We start from the raw sequence: 22,239 nt of genomic DNA on the forward strand, positions 1-22,239 counted from the left end.
ATCTTGCCTTCTCTCCTCTTCTTGTCTCTTGTCATACGCAGAGCCAGGTCCGAAGGAGGCTTGTTTGCCTGTTCTGCTCCATAAAGCCCACACACAGACGGAGGGAGGCAGGGGATAGTACAAAGCCTGTGTCTGAACACATGATGTTCTAACACTGTTCTAATGGAAGCCATAGTATGCGTCCCAAATGGTATCCAAATCCCTATGTATTGCATACTCACTGGGCACATTGATACAACTTAATGTGTTACCATTGTGATTGATACAATAGCACAACTAAATTACCTAGATTGCAGTCAGTTGAGATGACATTAAAGTACATGGTGCAAGAGATCCATGCTATTTGAGATTCTGTGCAGGTTATTATAGCAATTGTGAGGATTTCCACAGATCTGCAAACCGGAACACGCATGTTTTCCATGATTACATAAGAAGACATGTATTGTTACAGTAACCCAAAAATGTGGCCATGGATATGTTACTCATTTTAAGGTAAAATACTGTTATATTAGTTTATAAAATAGCCTTAACATTAGACTATTTACTTTTTTACAAAAGTAATATTGAATTGTGTTTCGTTTACAGCACAGGCAAATGTCAAAATGTAAAAAAGATCTCTCTACTGCTTGGATAGTTCCATCTGAGCCACTGGCTTAATCCTATATTTGGTTGAGATAGAGACGTGAATCCAACATAATTTGTTAAGTTGTCGACAAGTTAATAGGTTATTTACAGTATTACAAAAGTTATAATGAATTGTGTTTTGTCGTCAAATATCAACTTTTGAAGGAAATGTACAGTGCATTCGGAAAGTATTCAGACCCCTTGACTTTTTCCACATTTGTTTAAGTTACAGCCTTATTCTAAAAACAAAATCCTCATCAATCGACACACAATACTCCATAATGACATAGCGAAAACAGGTTGACATTTTTGCAAATGTATGAAAAATAACAAAAATAAATACCTTATTTACATAAGTATTCAGACCCTTTGCTATGAGACTCAAAATTGAGCTCAGGTGCATCCTGTTTCGATTGATCATCCCTGAGACGTTTCTACAACTTGATTGGTAAATCCAATTGATTGGATATGATTTGGAAAGGCACACACCTGTCTATATAAGGTCCCACAGTTGACAGTGCATGTCAGAGTAAAAACCAAGCCATGAGGTAGAAGGAATTGTCCGTAGAGATCCGAGACAGGATTGTGTCGAGGCACAGATCTGGGGAAAGGTACCAAAAAATTTGCAGCATTGAAGGTCCCCAAGAACACAGTGGCCTCCATAATTCTTAAATGGAAAAAGTTTGGAACCACCAAGACTCTTCCTAGAGCTGGCCAAACTGAGCAATCGGGGGAGAAGTGCCTTGGTCAGGGAGGTGACCAAGAACACGATGGTCACTCTGACAGAGCTCCAGTGTTCCTCTGTGGGAGAACATTCCAGAAGGACAGCCATCTCTGCAGCACTCCACCAATCAGGCCTTTATGGTAGAGTGGCTCGAAGGAAGCCATTCCTCAGTAAAAGGCACATGACAGCCCGCTTGGAGTTTGTCAAACGGTACCTAAAGTCTCTTAGACCATGAGAAATAATATTCTTTGGTCTGATGAAACCAAGATTGAACTCTTTTGCCTGAATGCCGAACTTCAAGTCTGGTGAAAACCTGGCACCATCACTATGGTAAAGCATGGTGGTGGCAGCATCATGCAGTGGGGATGTTTTTCAGAGGCAGGAACTGGGAGACTAGTCAGGATCGAGGGAAAGAAAAATGGAGCAAAGTACATGAGATCCTTATGTAAATGTGATATTTCAGTTTTTTGCATTATTTTGCAAAAATGTCTAAAAACATGTTTTTGTTTTGTTATTATGGGGTATTGTGTGTAGATTGATTAAATTGGTTTCCCCCCTCAGGTGAAGGGGTCTGAATACTTCCCGAATGCACTGTGTCTTCTGCTTGGATAGCTCCATCTGTGCCACTGAGTCCGGCTTTAATTCCAGAACCATTATTTTCTCATTTGGTTCCACTGTTTCGACCTGAAAAATAAAGTTCTGAACCGGTTCAAACACAAAAAAAGTACTGGTTTATATCAATCCTTTCTGTTCCTTTTTAAACCTCTGAACTCTACATTATTTTTTGGGGTCAACATTAAATGACTTCACCAATCAGTGCGGATGGAGCAGCTTGCTATGGAGTGGGCTAGCAATATTTGTTTTAGCTTAGGCTGCCGATAGTGCATGGGCGCAATTGGCTGCCTAGGCTATAGTTGTCTATGTGCGCGATGGACAACTAAGTGTAGGGTGCGAGATGCGACTGAAATTTTGCTGGTGGCGAGAGAGCGATAGAGGGTGGAGGAGAGTTAGACCAGAGCTAGCTAGCTAACAAGCTTGCGTGTGCAGACTGGCACCAGAATAAAAAACATGTCTTACATTTTTGTAGTTAATAAATCCAATGTGAAATGTGATAACCATAGTATCCGTAACTAGCATAAAAAAGTGAATCCATTCTTCTCTAATTAAAAATCTCTCCTTAATTTCTGAATCATGCTTGCAAAGTCATTGGGCTACAGTAGCCTATGCTTTAGCGGGGGAGGGGAACATTGTCTACACTCGAACACACACTGGCAAAGATTTACATCTGGCAGGCAAACACTGGAATAAGTTTCTGAGTGACAGAGTGAGGGCTTTCGCCTTGGTGCTTTTTTGTGGGACGAAAAAAAAATGCCCGGAACATAAAATAATGTTAATACCGGATCTCAAATTTTTTAAATAATGGTTCTGTTTCGGTTTCTGATTCCTCTAAATATTTAGTTATTTTCCTGTTTTTGGTTCTGTTCCCTAAACCGGATCCAACCCCCAATTTAAATACAGTTTGATTAGATTTAATCCTATTCTATAACTTTTATTTTTGGTTGAGATGGAGAAGTGAATTCAACATATTTATTATTAACTCTTAGATTCCATTTGAAATCAACCAAAGATTGAAACCCTAGGCCTATACAATGTCTTCAGAAAATATTCACACCCCTTGTAATGCTCGTCGGAAGGATGAGACCAAGGTGCAGCGTGGTACGTGTTCATGCTTTTTATTAAAACCGAACACCAAACAAAACAACAAAAGAACAAGGAACGTAATGTCTTGAAGGCTACACAGAGCTAACAAAAAACAACATCCCACAACTTAAGGTGGCAAAACAGGCTGCCTAAGTATGATTCCCAATCAGAGACAACGATAGACAGCTGTCCCTGATTGAGAACCATACCCGGCCAAAACATAGAAACACAAAATCATAGAAATAAAGAACATAGAATGCCCACCCAAATCACACCCTGACCAAACCAAATAGAGACATAAAAAAGGCTTTCTAAGGTCAGGGCGTGACACCCCTTAACTTTTTGCACATTTTGTTGTATTACAGCCTAAATTTAAAATGGATTAAATTCACATTTGTTTGGTCACTGGTCACAATACCCCATCATGTGAAGGTGGAATATTTTTTTACATTTATTTTTTACAAATAAATTACAAATGAAGAGCTGAAATGTTGTGAGTCAATAAGTATTCAACCCTTTTGTCATGGCAAACCTAAATAAGTTCAGGAATAAAAATGTGCTTAGTAATTACACTTTGGATGGTGTATCAATACATACAGTCACTACAAAGATACAGGTGTCCTTCCTAACTTAGTTGCTGGAGAGGAAGGAAACCACTCAGGAATTTCGCCATGAAGCCGATGGTGACTTTAAAACAGTTACAGAGTGTAATGGCTGTGATAGGAGAAAACTGAAGAGGGATCAACAACATTGTAGTTGCTCTAATTGACAGATTGAAAATAAGGAAGCCTGTACAGAATAAAAATATTCCAAAACATGTATCCTGTGAATAAAACCATATCCATTCTGAATTCAGGCTGTAACAAAACAAAATGTGGAATAAGTTAAGGGGTATTAATACTTTCTGAAGGCACTGCATGTCTATTTTTAGTTGAATCCTGGGCTGAATTTAAACAATAGCTGTTCATGACTTCCCAAAATGCTATATAGGCCTAAATAGCATCATTGATTATTGATATTGTTAAATTTCATTAGCTCTGTTGAACCTACCTTTCGTTAGCAACAGTGAATGTATACTGAACAAAAATATAAAACGCAACATACAACAATTTCAACAATTTTACTGAGTTACAGTTCATAGAAGGAAATCACTCAGTTGAAATAAATTCATTAGGCCATAATCTATGGATTTCACATTACTTCACCTGAGTGGGCCTGGGAGGGCATAACCCCACCCGATGAGGAGCGAGGCCCAGCCAATCGGAATGAGTTTTTCCCCACAAAAGGGCTTTATTACAGACAGATATACTCCTCAATTTCGTCAGCTGTCCGGGTGGCTGGTCTCAGACGATCCCGCAGGTGAAGAAGCCGAACGTAGAGGTGCCGGGCTGGAGCGGTTACACGTGGTCTGCGGTTGTGAGGCCAGTTGGATGTTCTGCCAAATTCTCTAAAATGACGTTGGAGCCGGCTTATGGTAGAGAAATTAACATTCAATTCTCTGGCAACAGCTCTGGTGGACATTCCTGCAGTCAGCATGCCAATTGCACGCTTCTTTAAAACTTGCGACATCTGTGGCATTGTGTTGTGTGACAAAACTGCATCTTTTAGAGTGTCCTTTTATAGCACCCAGCACAAGGTGCACCTGTGTAATGATCATGCTGTTTAATCAGCTTCTTGATATGCTACACCTGTCAGGTGGATGGATTACCTTGGCAAAGGATAAATGCTCACTAACAGGAATGTAAACAAATTCGTGCACCACATTTGAGCAAAATAAGCATTCTGGGCGAATGGAACATTTCTTGGAATATTCTATTTCAGTTCATGAAACATGGGACCAACACTTTACATGTTGCGTTCATATTTTTGTTCAGTATATAATTTCTAAATAATCTTTCTTGCGATAGCACATTGGCAATTGTCAGTGACAAATATCTAAGCAGGGCTTGGTTAAAACCCTGGATGGGAGATCGAATGGATAGCTGTAGATATGTCAACTCTCCAGTAGGAGGTGCTGCCCAGACTATTGTTTTTTTCTCCTAGTGAATATTACGTTTTATACAAGATTCGTCTATGTTGAAAATTGGTTACCATGATGACATAATCATGTGGTTAAAATGTTACCCTCAAAACAACAGTTGATTACTTTTTTCAAATCAAATGTATTTTCCATAGATTCCACGTCACAATACGTTGACAAATTACGCTGAAACAACATTGATTTAACCAGTTTGTGCCCAGTGGGTAGAGTCTATTATCAAATGGATTCTCAATTCAGTCTAGATACCAGGGAGATGACACCTCACCAAACATACATGGCTTTAATATCAGCTGAGGATCTTTACAGTTCTCTAATATAAAGACCTTTAATATATACCAGGAGTACATTGTAGGTACTGCAAGTCTACAATATGTAGCCATTAAAGTGTACTGGATATGAAGGTTAGCATGGTGGCCTTAAATGTGAGAATAGACTTAAAACCCAATGCCCGTATTCATAAAGAGTCTCAGAGTAGGAGTGCTGATCGAGGATCCATTAAGCCCATTAGATCAAGATTAATAAGACTTTATGGACAGGGAGGGACCTGATCGTAGATCTGCCCTCCTACTCTAAGACACTTTATGGTTAGGGGCGGGATCAATGCTCCCTTTTCTCAGTGCGAGGCAAAGGACACATATTTGAAGTTTCTCTTCTGACTCACAAAACCATGCATCTGTTAGCCTGCAGCTAATGGATGTGAGCACATACACAATGCTCTAAACTGGTTGTGACTCAATCCTGAGACCGTACACAAAGATGAGATAGATATTACGGCAATCACAATGTATGAATGGGAAATGGAGAAGTGAAATGTGTCATATCGAGTAACCGTCAACTGCTGGTGCTGTGTGTGTGTGTGTGTGTCTCCTGGAAGAGGTGATGCATGAGGGCCTTTGAGCGATGCCTGGACTGACAGGTGGCGATGAAATGGTAGAGAGGACTACACACACACCCTGCCAGGGGCACTGACGGAGAGGAGAGCGAGGAAGACTTTGATCCCCGCACCAAGGCCACTCAACTGGAGAGGGCAGTCAATGATGAGGAGAAAAATGCAGCGAGCGAGAGAGAGAGCGAGAGAGCGCGAGAGAGAGAGCGAGAGAGCGCGTGAGAGAGAGAGATAGAAGTGCTCTCTAACCTCTGTGCTCATTGATACAGATGTTGAAGCATGAACACACAGGGAATCCGTCATCCGGCAGTCTGACTGAGACAACCTACAGGACAAACATCTACGAGGGTTTTATTAACATACTGTGACATATACAGATGTAGGATCTCAATTTGATCACTCTTTTTCTCTTTTGTTGCTGAGAACTTTCCTGCACGGCAGGAAATGCAAACTTGTAGTGTATTTGAGTTTTAAAAAGGCTTATAAAGTTTGTAATTTCGACTAAAGTTTGTAAAACATATCTTTCAGAGTCAACAAACCAGACTGACATGCAGTCATTGAAAACTTCTTTGCAGAATTCAATATAAATGGGGGGGGAAATTGGTACCATTTCATTAAAGATTAAATGGTTTTGATCGCTCTTTTGTTGCTGAGAATTTTGCTGCATCGCAGGAAATACAGATGAGCTTTGTGATTTACATAAATTCACTGAAAACCCGCACTAACACAGTTATATTAACAGTATTGTACTTTTCATGTAGTATCATTTTGGCCAGCTAATAGCCTAACCACCGATGAAGCAACATTATGGACTAAATGTTCAAATCCTGTTGCTGCAGGATTATTTTGCTGAGACAATACAGATGCAGGATCTTAATTTGATCAGTCTTTTGTTGATAATTTGCAAATGTGTGTAATCAAGGTTTAAAAAAGGCTTCTAAAGTTAGTAAAATGTCAGACTTGATTTGCCCTATCGTAAAATGTACCAACCAACCCCTACAGAAAATACCCATTAATTAAAATAATTCACATTTTTCATTGCAGCAGGATTATTTTCCTGCTGTAGCAAACTGGCTCTAATTAAGATCCTAAATCTGTACTGGTCAAGTTAAGATCCTACCTATCTGTATGACTGCCACAGCAGCGTAAGGTAACAACACCTTGCTATAAAGACAAGTCACTACTATAAAGTCAACACGATAACATGCACCTCACAAAAATATATTTGTTTCCGTTGCTTAAAAACCCCACACATACCTTTTCCAAGCATCTCAAAACACATTCCCTTCGATCTGTATACACACACACACACACATCCATTTCTCCAGCCTTAACTGTTAGTGTCTGGGTGAGGGAGAGGGACTCAGGAAGCTAAACCCCATTACTCTGTGTGAAGAGCCCAGGTAATTATGTCTGGCATTTTGACAAGAGCTTGTCGGACTGAAGGTCACTTGTGTCTGCATTGGTGATCTATGCTAATCTGCTCAGCTGGAGAGAAGAGGGAGACCAGCGTTCTATGGTGTGGCTGTTACAAACCTCATGGATATACAAAACAACGAACACATACACTGAGTGCACAAAACATTAGGAACACCTTCCTAATATTGAATTGCACCCCCTTTTGCCCTCAGAACAGCCTCAATTCATTGGGGCACGGACTCTACAAGGCGTCGAAAGCATTCCACAGGGATGCTGGCCCATTATGACTCAAATGCTTCCCACAATTGTGTCAAGTTGGCTGGATGTAATTTGGTTGGTGGACCATTCTTGATACACATGGAAACTGTTGAGAGTGAAAAATCCAGCAGCGTTGCAGATCTTGACACACTCAAACCAGTGTGCCTGGCACCTACTACCATATCCCGTTCAAAGGCACTTAAATCTTTTGTCTAGCCCATTCACCCTCTGAGTAGCACATATAAACAATCCATGTCTCAATTGTCTCAAGGCCTAGAAATCCTTCTTTAACCTGCCTCCTCCCCTTCATCTACACTGATTTAAGTGAATTCAACAAGTGACCTCAATAAGGGATCATAGCTTTCACCTGGTCAGTCTATGTCATGGAAAGAGCAGCTGTTCCTAATGTTGTCTACACTCAGAATATTTACACTATCTCCATCTGTGATCTACGCTAATCTGCTAAACTGGGGAAATTGGGTCGGATTTGAACCCATACTTGTAGCGGTCAGGGCATAAGATTAATACCTGCCACCCGCCAGATGCGGGTAGATTTAGGTATTGGCAGGTAAGAATGTCTACTTCCCCAGTCACGTTGGCGGGTGGTCAATTTGCAGGGTTCGACAGGGCGAGCGTTTCATTCGCATTTGTGAGTAAAAATAGTCAAAAGTCAACTATGAGCATATGTGTGAGTTGCAATTTTTTGTAGAAAAATGCTGAATTTGCTGTTTTTTAAATATATTTCTGCTGTTTTGTTTCATAGCTGCTAATCACACAAAGAAATACGAATCCTACATCCCACCTTGCGCAGCAACAGCTTTGCGCCATGTGAGTGAAGCGCTGATAAGATTCATTTTTGGAGGCGCTGGCACAGGCATAAAAGTTGGTCAAATTTACTCAAGTCAGCAAAGTGAGACTTTGTCCTCGTGTTTCTTGGCTATTTACATCGTTTTTTTTCACAATCTGGGTTGTTTTTCAATGTTAGTTTGAATCTGCTGCTTCAACTGATAGCGAAGAGACGCTGTAGACGCCTACTACTAGTCACATCCAAAAATCTCACACACACAAAGACACACATGACATGAATCAAGTGGCCCCGTTACCATGGTAACCTCCCACCCTTAAAAGGGCAGCTGAACATTTTGTCTCATCTGATATTTTGGTTAAAATAAAACATCTAATTAAATTAAGCAATATACCACATTACTTCTTACCAATACATTTCTTCTTTTGGAAACATTACAAAGCATGGTCATTAGTTTTATGAAATTATGGTGACAAATTATTCTGGCTGGTAAGAAATCTGAGTGGCTAGTAGATTTTTTTAATCTACTTGCCACAGTGGCTCGTGGAACAAACAGTTAATTTTAGGCCCTAGCAGCGGTACATAATACATGTGTTTCTAGAGGCAGCAGTATAGACTACTACGCCAACCCAGGCCACAGACATTCTATATCTATGCTAAAAACACAGTTGCCCTGTTTCCATTGCTGCTTCTCTGTAAGTCTATGTGTATGTGTGCGAGAGGATATATTTCCCTGACTGAGGGGAAGGCAGTGTCTCAGTCTCTCTACATTCAAATTAGATCTCTCTTTTTCCTATTATCTATCTCCTTTCCCCTTGGCTGCATCTCCCCAGCTCTTTCTCACCATCTTCCTCTCCGCATCCTCTCTCTCTATCTCTCTCTGTCCCAGGGGTGACAGCAGTGTGTCAGGGCTCTGCTCCTGGCTGCTCCAGATGGCCCAGGCTGCTGGCCCCTGTTGGTCCAGAGGCCCCCAGCTCTTTGACCAGGACTGTGGTTCTCACGGCCTGGGGGCCCGGGCACGCTGCTGGGCCTGGCCTCTGGGGCCTCTGGGGTCGACCAGCCGTGACAGCCCAGACAAAGGGGTGTCCTCATCCCACCGCCCACCAGCCTACACATCTTCCCGAACAGCCACCCATCCTTGACCACAGAGTGTGGACAGTGTATACAGATCACTGTCTAAGCTTCATAAGGGGGCGAATGCAAGCATTTTGATACATTACTGGTCGGAAGACTCGGCACAAGTACTGTTTACCTCACCAGAAACACATACCTTATAGAAAATAACAGACTGTCATATTCATACGTGATGTTATTGTCAAGAAGAGGTCTCGTTACTAAGTTTGCCAATAGAATATAGTGAAGCAGTCTGTCCAGCCAAAATGTGCAAAAGACTTTCAAATTGCATGGCATGTTTCCCTCTTAATGATAGCATGACAGATGTTTTGTAAAATATGAAGTAATATCACATTAGCATCATATTTACATATCTAATGATATGCCGAAATAAATCTGTTCAAGAAGATGGAAGATAATACAAATTGCCTCCACACAGCGCAGAAAAACCCCCACATTCAATTCAAATGACTTCATGTGATCACATGTGATCTAATGTGAAGTTAATTTAATAGCATGTGACAACATGTAAAGCAACATATGATAACATAAAACTACACATGTGAAAGCATGTGAAGTGTTCCAAAAACACATTTTCACATGATTTCACATATGACATTTCACGTGAAAATGTAAAATCATGTGTTTTTTCTATAAGGGAGGCGTTTTCTTCACAATAAAAATCCCCCAAAACCCCCTGAAAAAAACAGTAATTTTGGGATGTTTCATAAAGGCATGTAAATGTGTATAACACTGTTGGAATGATATGGGTCCACATAAGAGTAATTGCTCTAAGGAAACACAAAACAACCCATGCATGTTTCCACCTACCCGGTTACTGTACACAGAAGAAAAAACACAGAAGGGAAAATGAGAGAGGGATTACATTTCTCATGACTAAAGAAACGTTGGTTAGCAGTGAGCGTAACAAATGTTGACAGAACCAATTTCCCATGTGAAGGTGATTTACATGTTTGCAGATCAGTCTGAAGCACACAGCTTTTCACCGCATTCAGAACCTCATTCTACGAGAGAGAGAGAGAGAGAGAGAGAGAATGAAGGAGCAAAAAGCAAGAGTGTCTTTAATGACAAATTGCTAAATAGTTTTTTTTACAGCTTGGTCAGCTCTTCATCAAAACTTGAATAAATAATTTCCCTTGCAAATGATTCTCACTCACACTAGCCTAGTTTTTTTTAAATAAAGCAGCCCCCTTCTCTTTTGTTTTCAAGCTGTGCGGGGGTTTAGTGAGCACAGGTCATTGTCCGCCAGTTTTCCAGTTGAGCAAAACACAAGAGCTCCTAGTAGCTCCTACCTTCACTAATACAGTGAGACCTCCCATCATGATTTTCACTTATTATTCTACCGGTAACAACCCACAGCCAAAAGATGGCAATGCTTTCATTGAGATATCAAATCTCCTCTTTATACTGTCCATGTGCATCCCAAATGGAACCATAATCCCTTTGTAGTGCACTACTAACATCTTACATTTGACATATGAGTGAAGATGTCTGGGTGTTTTTTTATTTTATATCTGTCTACTAGTAGTGCACTATATAGGGAATAGGGTACCATTTGGGATGCACACCATGCTTTTCAATGGAATCTCTCCCTATAAGAAGGATTTTCAAATGGGACCTTTCTCTCCCTATGGCTTTTCTATGAAATATGGGTCATTCCACAAAATGGGTGCCTTTTGGAATGCAAACTTAAGGAATGTAAAATATCTCTTCTTTCAACATTCAATTGGATGGAGGATATTTTTAGACTACGGAAAAACACCTTTTGTAACGGCTGTCTTCGTCCTCCTCTGACGAGGAGTAAGAAATGTCGGACCAATATGCAGCGTGGTGAGTATCCATTTTTAATATGAATACTTGAAACAAACAAAATAACGAAATAAACGAACGAAGACGAAACAGTCCCATAAAGTGACAACACAAACACAGGAACAATCACCCACAACCCACAATACAAAACAGGCTACCTAAATATGGTTCCCAATCAGAGACAACGACAAACACCTGCCTCTGATTGAGAACCATATCAGGCCAACACATAGAAATAGACAAACTAGACATACAACATAGAATGCCCACTCAGATCACACCCTGACCAAACAAAACATAGAAACAACAAAGCAAACTATGGTCAGGGCGTGACACCTTTTCCCATCTCAGGCACTACAATCCTATGAACTAAAAGCATTTTATCTGCACCTGTACCACACTGTGTGTCAACCCTGTTACGGAGACTGCCTAACTAATATTTATACAGAACAAAATATAAATGCAACATGTAAAGTGTTTCATGAACTGAAATAAAAGATCCCAGAAATCATCTACACGCACAAAAAGCTTATTTCTCTCAAATTTTGTGTACAAATTTTTTACATCTCTGTTAGTGATAATTTATCCTTTGCCAAGATAATCCATCCACCTGACAGGTGTGGCATATCAAGAAGCTGATTAAACAGCATGATCGTTAAACAGGTGCACCTTGTGCTGGGGACAATAAAAGGCCACTCTAAAATATGCAGTTTTGTCACACAACACAATGCCACAGATGTCTCAAGTTTTGAAGGAGAGTGTCCACCATTGAATGTTCATTTCTCTACCAAAAGCCGTCCAACGGGCCTCACAACCGCAGACCACGTGTAACCACGCCAGCCCAGGACCACATCCGGTTTCTTCACCTGCTGAATCGTCTGAGACCAGCCACCCGGACAGCTGATGAAACGGAGGAGTATTTCTGTCAGTAATAAAGCCCTTTTGTGGGGAAAAACTCATTCGGATTGGCTGGGCCTGGCTCCCAAGTGGGTGAGCTATGCCCTTCCAGGCCCACCCATATCTGCACCCCTGCCCAGTCATGTGCAATCCATAGATTAGGGCCTAATGAATTCATTTCAATTGACTGATGTCCTTTTATGAACTGTAACTCAGTAAAATCGTTGAAATTGTTGCATGTTGCGTTTCTTTTCTTTGTTCTGTATAAAAGCATGTTTGAGATAAATCCAAAATTTTCTCATTGATCAAATATCCTTTGTACATATAAACTCACATATAATATCAAACTAATAAAGTTGACGTTGGCCCTCTAACAGGGTTGAGGTTTCAGGTGATCCTCGGCCATTACTCCTCATGTAGAGGAGCATGGAGCCACATGTGTAGAGCATGTGTAGGTGTAGAGCATGGAGCCACATGGTGTTCATGAAATGAGGAATTATTCCGCGCAAAAGGCATCCATTTCGTGGAACGACCCACATATCAAACAGATCTAGTAGACACATATCAAAAGAACTCCCAGACATCTTCACTCACATGTTAAATGTAGCATTTTATCATGACTGCATAGCGAGTGTACGTTGTACCGATAAACCTTACTCAATGTAAATGTATTATGTCATAAAATGTAGACGGAGAAATGTGTTTGAATGAATAGGGCCCCAGTTGCACGTTTAAGATCTTCACAAAGACATAGGAAAAATGTATTCATTAAAATTGAGCTATTATTGACAAAGGCCTATTCTCCAATCCCAATCATTGTGTTCTTCTTTCTGACCATTTCCACTAAAATTGCTTTATTGTCAACAGAACGCTTTTTCATGAAAAATACTCACTATAGAGCTGAACTAAAGAAACACCTTACAATTCCTCAATTTATTTTCCACAAACCTGGAAACCAGTCAATGGTTAACACACATATAGACTGGTTCAACACACAATGAGCCCAAGGGTTTGACGAGTGTGTGTGTGTGTGTGACGAGTTCATCAGGCGGCCATGTTGTTCATGCACTGGCAAACAGAGGTCAAATGTAACCCAGGATTACCCAGGAGGCAGAGTGTTATTCAGTTTCTGTTTCACATTCAACCCAGAGAATCTTCATTTTGTTTCTGAAGTACCGGCAAGAGATGGCTTTGAAATCATGAAAAATTATCATATCACATTGGTCACTGTACCGCAGTTGTCCTTGATCTTTGAGTGTTTTATAGTTGTAAAACATTCAGGAAAACAATTTATAATAATGCAGGATAATATAGTTATGTGTTTGACTTCCATATACAAACTGAATGTTTTTCTTATTCTACGTATATGAATCGTTATACACAACTATATACTACTGTATGTTATGGTAAATGTGTAAACATTGTAATAGATTTCTCTGTAAATCTACAGCTTTCCTGTAAATCTACGGATTTCCTGTAAATCTACGGATTTCCTGTAAATCTACATGTATACATGTCCTATTCATTTCCCAACTGAAACCTTGTAAGGGGGATATCTAAGTATTCCTCCTGATAGGCAAATCTCGGTCAGTCATTGGTATTCTGGACGGCTGGATTCATAATTCATCAATAGCAGTCAGGCTGCTGATAATGTTGACTTAACATTTGGTCTGGCATTTCGCTGCTGTCATTAGGTCTCCCACCACGGAGCCTAATCAACACTCAAATCACTCCACATAGACAGACGCACGCATGAGCACGCACACAGAAACACACACACACAGGCATGTAGGCACAAGCACTCAGGCACGTACACACACACCTAGAAACACACACAAAGAAAGTATCTCAACCTAGTACCAATGAACGTACCCATAGGGGTCCACAGCACTAGAACCATGGAATAACTGTTATTCTGGTGCTTGCACAAACCCAGCTTCAAAACCCATGTAACACGAACCATTCCAGACACCTTTTCATCATCTTCCAGCCATCTTTATGTCTCAAATCACATCACATCACACCCCAAGCCCCAAAACCCCTTCTACCTATTTCATACACTCTTAGAAAAAGGGTTCCTAAAGGGTTCTTTGTGGAGGGATAGGGTTCTACCAAGGACTATTTTGATCAGAAGAACCCTTTCTAGAAGACAAGGGTTCTTTGTAAAGCAAAGGGTTCTACCTAGAACCTTTAATATCATAGGAACCGTTTTTGGAAGAACGGGCTCTTTGATGATTCTTTAGAAGGCAAGAAGGATTCTTTGGGAGGCAAGAAAGGTTCTACATACAACCATATATAATATTTCCCAGCATGCTCTTTTGCAGTGAGATTTTCTGAATTGTGTGTTTTACTGTAATATCTGTGTTTTTTTGCATTGATTGGCTGATATTATTTATTTTTTTGCTACACAAATATAAATAATATACAGTTTTCTAAACTAATCCAATCTGTTAGTAATTGGATTTATTTCACCCGTTGCTGAGATGGTTGTTACAGTTTAGATGATTTAGGTAGTCTCAGTATTTAACCTTCAATACACTAGCAGTCATTCTTAATGCAGGTTGCAGGTGATTCAAAATTCCACTTGTTCGATAGCCTAACTCTGTATTACAATTCACTTGCAAGCCAGCATAATGTGACCTGTAAACCAGGAGATTCATAACACCACTGTGTTAGGGTATAACTAGGCCCATATAAACTCAGCAAAAAAAGAAACGTCCTCTCACTGTCAACTGCGTTTATTTTCAGCAAACTTAACATGTGTAAATATTTCTATGACCATAACAAGATTCAACAACTGAGACATGAACTGAACAAGTTCCACAGACATGTGACTAACAGACATTGAATAATGTGTCCCTGAACAAAGGGGAGGGTCAAAATCAAAAGTAACAGTCAGTATCTGGTCTGGCCACCAGCTGCATTAAGTACTGCAGTGCATCTCCTCCTCATGGACTGCACCAGATTTGCCAGTTCTTGCTGTGAGATGTTACCACACTCTTCCACCAAGGCACCTGCAAGTTCCTGGAAATTTCTGGGGGGGAATGTCCCTAGCCCTCACCCTCCGATCCAACAGGTCCCAGACGTGCTCAATGGGATTGAGATCCGGGCTCTTCGCTGGCCATGGCAGAACACTGACATTCCTGTCTTGCAGGAAATCACACACAGAACGAGCAGTATGGCTGGTGGCATTGTCATGCTGGAGAGTCATGTCAGGATGAGCCTGCAGGAAGGGTACCACATGAGGGAGGAGGATGTCTTCCCTGTAACGCACAGCGTTGAGATTGCCTGCAATGACAAAAAGTTCAGTCCGATGATGCTGTGACACACCGCCCCAGACCATGACGGACCCTCCACCTCCAAATCCATCCCGCTCCAAAGTCCAGTCCTCGGTGTAACGCTCATTCCTTCAACGATGAACGCGAATCCGACTATCACCTCTGGTGAGACAAAACCGCGACTCGTCAGTGAAGAGCACTTTTTGTCAGTCCTGTCTGGTCCAGCGACGGTGGGTTTGTGCCTATAGGCGACGTTGTTGCCAGTGATGTCTGGTGAGGACCTGCCTTACAACAGGCCTACAAGCCCTCAGTCCAGCCTCTCTCAGCCTATTGTAGACAGTCTGAGCACTGATGGAGGGATTGTGCGTTCCTGGTGTAACTCGGGCAGTTGTTGTTGCCATCCTGTACCTGTCCCGCAGATGTGATGTTCGGATGTACTGATCCTGTGTAGGTGTTTTTCCACATGGTCTGCCACTGCGAGGACGATCAGCTGTCCGTCCTGTCTCCCTGTAGCGCTGTCTTAGGTGTCTCACAGTACGGACATTTATTGCCCTGGCCACATCTGCAGTCTTCATGCCTCCTTGCAGCATGACTAAGGCACGTTCACACAGATGAGCAGGGGCCCTGGGCATCTTTCTTTTGGTGTTTTTCAGAGTCAGTAGAAAGGCCTCTTTAGTGTCCAAAGTTTTCATAACTGTGACCTTAATTGCCTACCGTCTGTAAGCTGTTAGTGTCTTAACGACCGTTCCACAGGTGCATGTTCATTAATTGTTTATGGTTCATTGAACAAGCATGGGAAACAGTGTTTAAAACCTTTACAATGAAGATCTGTGAAATTATTTAGATTTTTACTAATTATCTTTGAAAGACAGGGTCCTGAAAAAGGGACGTTTCTTTTTTTGCTGAGTTTATATGTAATGTATTGTCATAAATAATTACATTTGAAAGGCTAATAAGGCTGGTGGATCTGTTCATAGGAAGAACCCTCCAAAGATAAAAAAAGAGTTCTCAGTAGAACCCTTCATAGATGGTTCTAGGAAGAACATTTAGAGGATGAAATGGTTCTTGGTAGATCCCTTCTTAGAGGATTTTAGGTAGAACCATATACAGGTGGTTCTTTGAAGAACCCTACATAGAGGGTTCTAGATAGAACCCTCTGCAAAGGGTTCTACCTAGCACCAAAAAGGGTTTCGCTATGGGAACAAACCGAAGAAGCCTGTGTGGTTCTACTTAGCACCTTTTTTTCTAAGAGTGTAGTGTTGTAGCATCTCTGTAAATGGATAGGACAGAAACAAACCCCCATATACCACCCTATAATACAACAAGAGGAGAGTGGTGCCAAATTCCTCTCAATGGAACAACAGCACATTTCAGCCAATAAAAAAAATGAGGTTTGTGCTAGCGTTGTTACTGTTGTTGTTCCAACCCCGGTGTTATTGACTGTTGGACTGTTGCTCTCTGCTTCTCAAAGTCAATTCCAATCGAAGCAAGGGCGACACCCTCCCGTGTTGATCCAAGTTCAGACAATGCCAGCGTTGTGGTGCGGTGCAGCTGCGGTGCACACTGAAATATCAAATCCTATTTTTTCCTCTCTCACCATGACACCTTTCTATCAGACCACATCTGGCTATACGAAGACTAGCTTGTCTGAGAGTCACTCTCTCCGTCCCAAATGGCACCCTACGCCCTATATAGTGCACTACTTTTGACTAGAGCCCTAATACTATGCCTATGGGCCCTGGTCAAAAGTAGGGCATTAAATAGGGAATAGGCTGCCATTTGGGATGCAGCCTATGTATCTCAGTAGGAACAGCAGTGTGTCCCGCTTGTTATCCTGTGTGAAATTGATCCTCATTTGTCATTACACCATGTTAATAATCTTATAGACATGGGCTTGTCCGGACTAGAAGGACACTGTGATATCTACCCTATCTGGCGCGGTGGATCTGAGACTCTCATTTACTCAAACAGAGAGAACATGACAAAATGGTGTGTAGGTGGGGAAAATTAAATCCAGTATAATGGAGGTCATTGGCACGATGTGGTTCTTTCTATTTAAATGTGTTGAGTAAGAAATGTAGCTAATAATTACTACTTGCTGTGTGGGTTTATGTGCTGCATGGGTACAGCACACAAACCCTGTGTGTCTCATTGTGTGTGTGTGTTGTGTGTCTGTCAGTGTACATGCGTGTGTGTGTGAATTGTATGTTTTATTTTACCTTTATTTAACTAGGCAAGTCAGTTAAGAACAAATGATTGTTGGGCCTACCCCCACCCCTTTGTTCAGGGACACATTATTCAATAAATGATGATGATCGGTCATGATAATGGTGGGTGGGTCTTGGGAGATATGGGCTGGTGTAACTGTGAGAATGGTCCTACCTGCAACGTGAGCCACATCGGCAGTGCTGACATTGTGAGGGTTGGTGCCCACCCTGAAGGTTACAGCTGGACCCAGCACTCTGAAAGACAGAAGAAAAAGAGACAAAATTAGCTACACCCCAAACTCAATACCCTTCAATTGAACCGCAGACGAAGGTAGAAAGAGAGGAATAGAGAAGAGTCGAGAAAGACAGAGCGACTCCCCAAGAGCTTCAGCGACCAGCGAGTCAACTCGCACCTTTCGTAGCGGACATGGACAGAGACAATGGGAGTTTGTTTTCTCTTTTTGTTTGAGTTTGAACAAAACACCAAAAACATGGAACTGTGGCACCGTATTGCAGCTGAGAACCTTGTTTGCTTTTCATCTCTGGCTACCCGTCTGTCCAGGGCCAGACCTTTTAGGGGGTATGTGCTCAAAACACAAACCGCGGTAACAGACTCGTTGAAGAATTACCACTTTGATCGTTTAGTAACATAAAATCGATAGATGGCCACATCTGACAGAGTAGAGGAACCGCTGATCGTTTTTTGTCTTGCTCCTCAAGAAATGCTGGCGGCCGTGACAGAAGCCAAACGTGAGTCGGCTTGGGGGTGTGGTTTGATGTGTGTATTTCTTGGGTGTGTCCTTGTCACCACCAAGACACACCCATCTGTCAGAACCTTGCCCGCAGCTGTTTCCCCCACTCAATCACAACAAACAAACCTCCTGCAGGTTGAGTTCAATAACTACAGGCAGATGTATGGTGAGATGCCGGAGGAAGCTTTGAATAGGTCAGTAGCCTACAGAGTAATGAGAAGATTGCAATTTCTGAATTTATGTAGATATTGTAAACTAAGTGTTTTGATCACTTTTAAATGTATTAACAGGTCAATGTAGAATAAACAACACTTTACATAATACCACAGAAGCAGTGATCTGCTAATATAACAATGTCAGTGGTGGGCCGTCAGGGCCAGCAAGGCCTTCTCTGCTGGCCTAAACATCATCAGAATATAATTTTTTTTTTTAAATATATTTTCCCACAAATATGTATTAAATTATTCCCCAGAGTAAGAGTTATACTCTTCATTTCATAGCTTTCCTCTTGGTTGCACTGCTTCCAGCCCCAGGTTGAGATTTGGAGGGCTGGTCTTTATGTTAGATCTTTTATCCAATCATATTCAGCCATCATGTGTTGCCAGGGGTCTAAAATCTGCCCTCAGGCCTTCAGAATCAACAGTGCGGGCGCTTGTAGCTTAAAGTGAATGGAAATGAAAATTTAGTGTCAACCAATCAGCTTTAGAGTTGGCTATTGTACGCCTGCTGGCTGGCTCCAGTGTTACACAGGAGCCAGCTAGCAGGCGTAGTGCGTGCACGTCTTTTGATTGGATTACCAATATTGAGAGGCAGGTCCTATGGGCAGGTCTATGCAGAACCTCAGAACTAGGAAACTGAATTTGATAAACGAATTAATTCGCGTACTACTAAGCTGTTTTTTCAACCCACAATGGCGGAAGGAGGAGAAGATATCGATTTGGTCGAGGATATAATTATAACGCCATTCTCAAGACGAACTTTAAGAAAAGTTAGACATTGTAAGGAGAGGTCGCCCGACGCCGACGCTACAAAGCCTGTCACAGGCGGGAAAGGGGTTCGTTCGCCACTTTCAAAGTTCCAACTACGAGCGCTATCAATGGCTCACAGGCTCCGAGAAGCACTGCAAACTGTACTGCTGGGAATGCCTATTATTTGCAAGTGATCGATTTGGTGTTTGGAGCCACACTGGCTTTGCAAACTTGAGTTGTCTAACCAAGGCAGCAACGAGACACCAAAGTACGGCTGGGCACTTACAAGCAATGGTGCTTTTGAAAACTTTTGGGGACACCCGAGTGGATCTACAGCTCAACGAACAAGCGCGCATGGCAACAGAGCTGCACAATGAAAAGGTGAAGAAAAATAGGGAAATATTGAAAAGACTCATTGATTGTGTCATGTTTTTGGGTAAACACTGTTTACCCAAAAATGTCAATTTTTGTCAATTTCAAGGTGACGCAACGCCTGGTTATACTGCGTTTCTGTCTAAATGTATAGTGTCTAGAGCCATGGCATCATAATGATGGTAATAAGAGGTGGATTAATTCGGGTGGGACTGTGTAGGACCTCACTGAAGGCCCAGGCCCACGGCACGCCACTGAACAATGTACACCTTTCATCGTCATTTCCAGCCGATACAGATACTGTGCCTATCGGCATTGCCTGGTGGTAATGGGGCTACCTTGGCAAACATGTCGGGGTGATCATACCTTCCTTTGTGGTGACCCGTATTCAACAGGAGTTGATCCTGGTGCGGAATAAACAGCGTCTCTCCCTCAATTCAATAACAGAAAAAGACAACATAAGTAAAAGTTGTGTCAAGTAAAATTTTAATGCTGAGTGCAAGATCTCTCTCCATTTAGAGACATCAGTATCAAGCCCGTCTGTCAGTCGGGACTCCATCACATCATCTTGCAAGTCTCCAAGTGCTTGTTCCATAGATGCTTCTGTGAACACATACACAGTCACTGTTCTATTACCAATGGCAGTTAGTATATTTTGTTTGTCAAATATCACCTATCCTATGTTGAAGTTTGAAGAGGTCAGACTAAACCTACCTAATTCTGGTCAACCAATCGACGACCGTTGGTGAGCAGGCAAGAGGTGAGGCTGGAGGTAAGGTCTTCGCCAGCGCCCCATTGATGGGCATGGCAGCGTAGATAAGCTCCTGGCTCACACACAAACACGGAGCACTGATTACATTATCAATGGTGGTTATGATTAGCGTAGTGGAACCAACTTGATCACTGCATTAACCTTTAATTTCACTTCAGATATCATATGTGAAGTGAATAGAATGGTAACCGCAGTGATCAGGCTGGTTCCACCAGGCTGGGTTATGAAGGTGAATTGGGACAAAACTCTAAACTGTTCGGACCTTTGAACAGGTCAAATGTCACCAACCTAATTCAAGTGTTCTCCCTGTTCCATTTATAGGAATGCTCACAGCGAGGGCATGTCTGCGTAATGCTGAGGGTCCCCTTGCTGGTCTTCCCTATGCTGCAGGTTCGGCTGCAAACTGGACATCTCTCACACAACTGCAGCAGGCTATCCAAATAAATAATGTACTTCCTGGTCGATAAATTATATGTAAACAACCAAATGTCCAAGGACTCGAAGATTACAACGTGGCTGTGAGTGATAGCTAGCTCCTGTTGAAGTAGTCCCCGATACATATGATTTTTTATGTATTTCATTTGAAGATTGTACATTGGCAATACCAAGGTAGTTTTTTGTTTGTTTAAATATGGTATGGCCTAATTGTAGAGGTTGGGTATATTATGACCTAAAAGCTGTTATATAGTGCGGCCCTTGTTTGCCGATGTGAATCGGAACGATTAGCTTTTAAGATAAAACTTAATAAATATTAATAGATTTATTATAGGGCTAGGATAAAGGATTATATAATTAAAAACCTGCCTAGGTTCTCTATAGGAATAGGCCTATACAATCGTAAAATAATTGGTGTTATTACCTTTCACATAAAAATTCATACATCTCAATATAAAAAATGAAAATGATGATTATTCTTCCAATACACACTGGCAAATGGATGGATTAGATATTGTCAACAGGGTTGTTGTCTAGTGTGTGGCGGGCTGGTTAACACTGGGATAAAGTGATTCAAGTTAACGGTAGAACTAATACAATAATTGGCTTATGGAAGCACTTCTCTAAGCGAGAGAAAGGTAAGCTATTTATGCTACCTTTTATATTCTTGATCCTAATGATATAGGCCTAGGTGTAAAACAGCCGAGATGATAGAGCAACGACCCTGGAATAAAAAACAAAATGTGTATGGGTGGAGAGAGGGTTGGTTATACAGGTTTACTCGTTCTGGATTGTCAGTACTGCATGTGTTCTTGGCTGTTGTGCCGTGGCTGTGTCGGAGTCAATTGTGAATTGAACTTGGGTATGCCTTCCCATAAAGAAGTACCCGGGTTTGGCTTGCGGTCGGCTCTGGCACGGCCATGGCACAATATAACAGGAATACTGTTATATAATGTGATAATATATATAAACAGGATATAATGTGATGCCTAAGACACATTTTACTTGCAGTCGTTAGCGGCCGTTAGAACCTATGTTCCTTTTTCCTTCTTCCTTTTTTTTGTCGAAATACAACAGGATATAATGAGGACTACATGAAATATGTCTTGCATTTAATGGACATAAAAAAAAGGACTGGTCTTGCGATATATTTAGGT

General features: G+C 41.5%; 1 protein-coding gene across 1 annotated transcript in view; it reads right to left on the reverse strand.

Annotated features, from left to right (window-relative positions):
- The window catches only part of ptprn2 (protein tyrosine phosphatase receptor type N2), a 192,229-nt gene that overhangs the window by 146,751 nt on the left and 23,239 nt on the right, over positions 1-22,239 (reverse strand). Inside the window, exon 6 of the mRNA XM_038997264.1 lies at positions 17,959-18,038. Coding sequence (XP_038853192.1) covers positions 17,959-18,038 — 80 coding nt within the window. The remainder of the gene's footprint in view (positions 1-17,958; positions 18,039-22,239) is intronic.

Source organism: Salvelinus namaycush, chromosome 7 (assembly GCF_016432855.1).
Source record: "Salvelinus namaycush isolate Seneca chromosome 7, SaNama_1.0, whole genome shotgun sequence".
Taxonomy (NCBI): domain Eukaryota; kingdom Metazoa; phylum Chordata; class Actinopteri; order Salmoniformes; family Salmonidae; genus Salvelinus; species Salvelinus namaycush.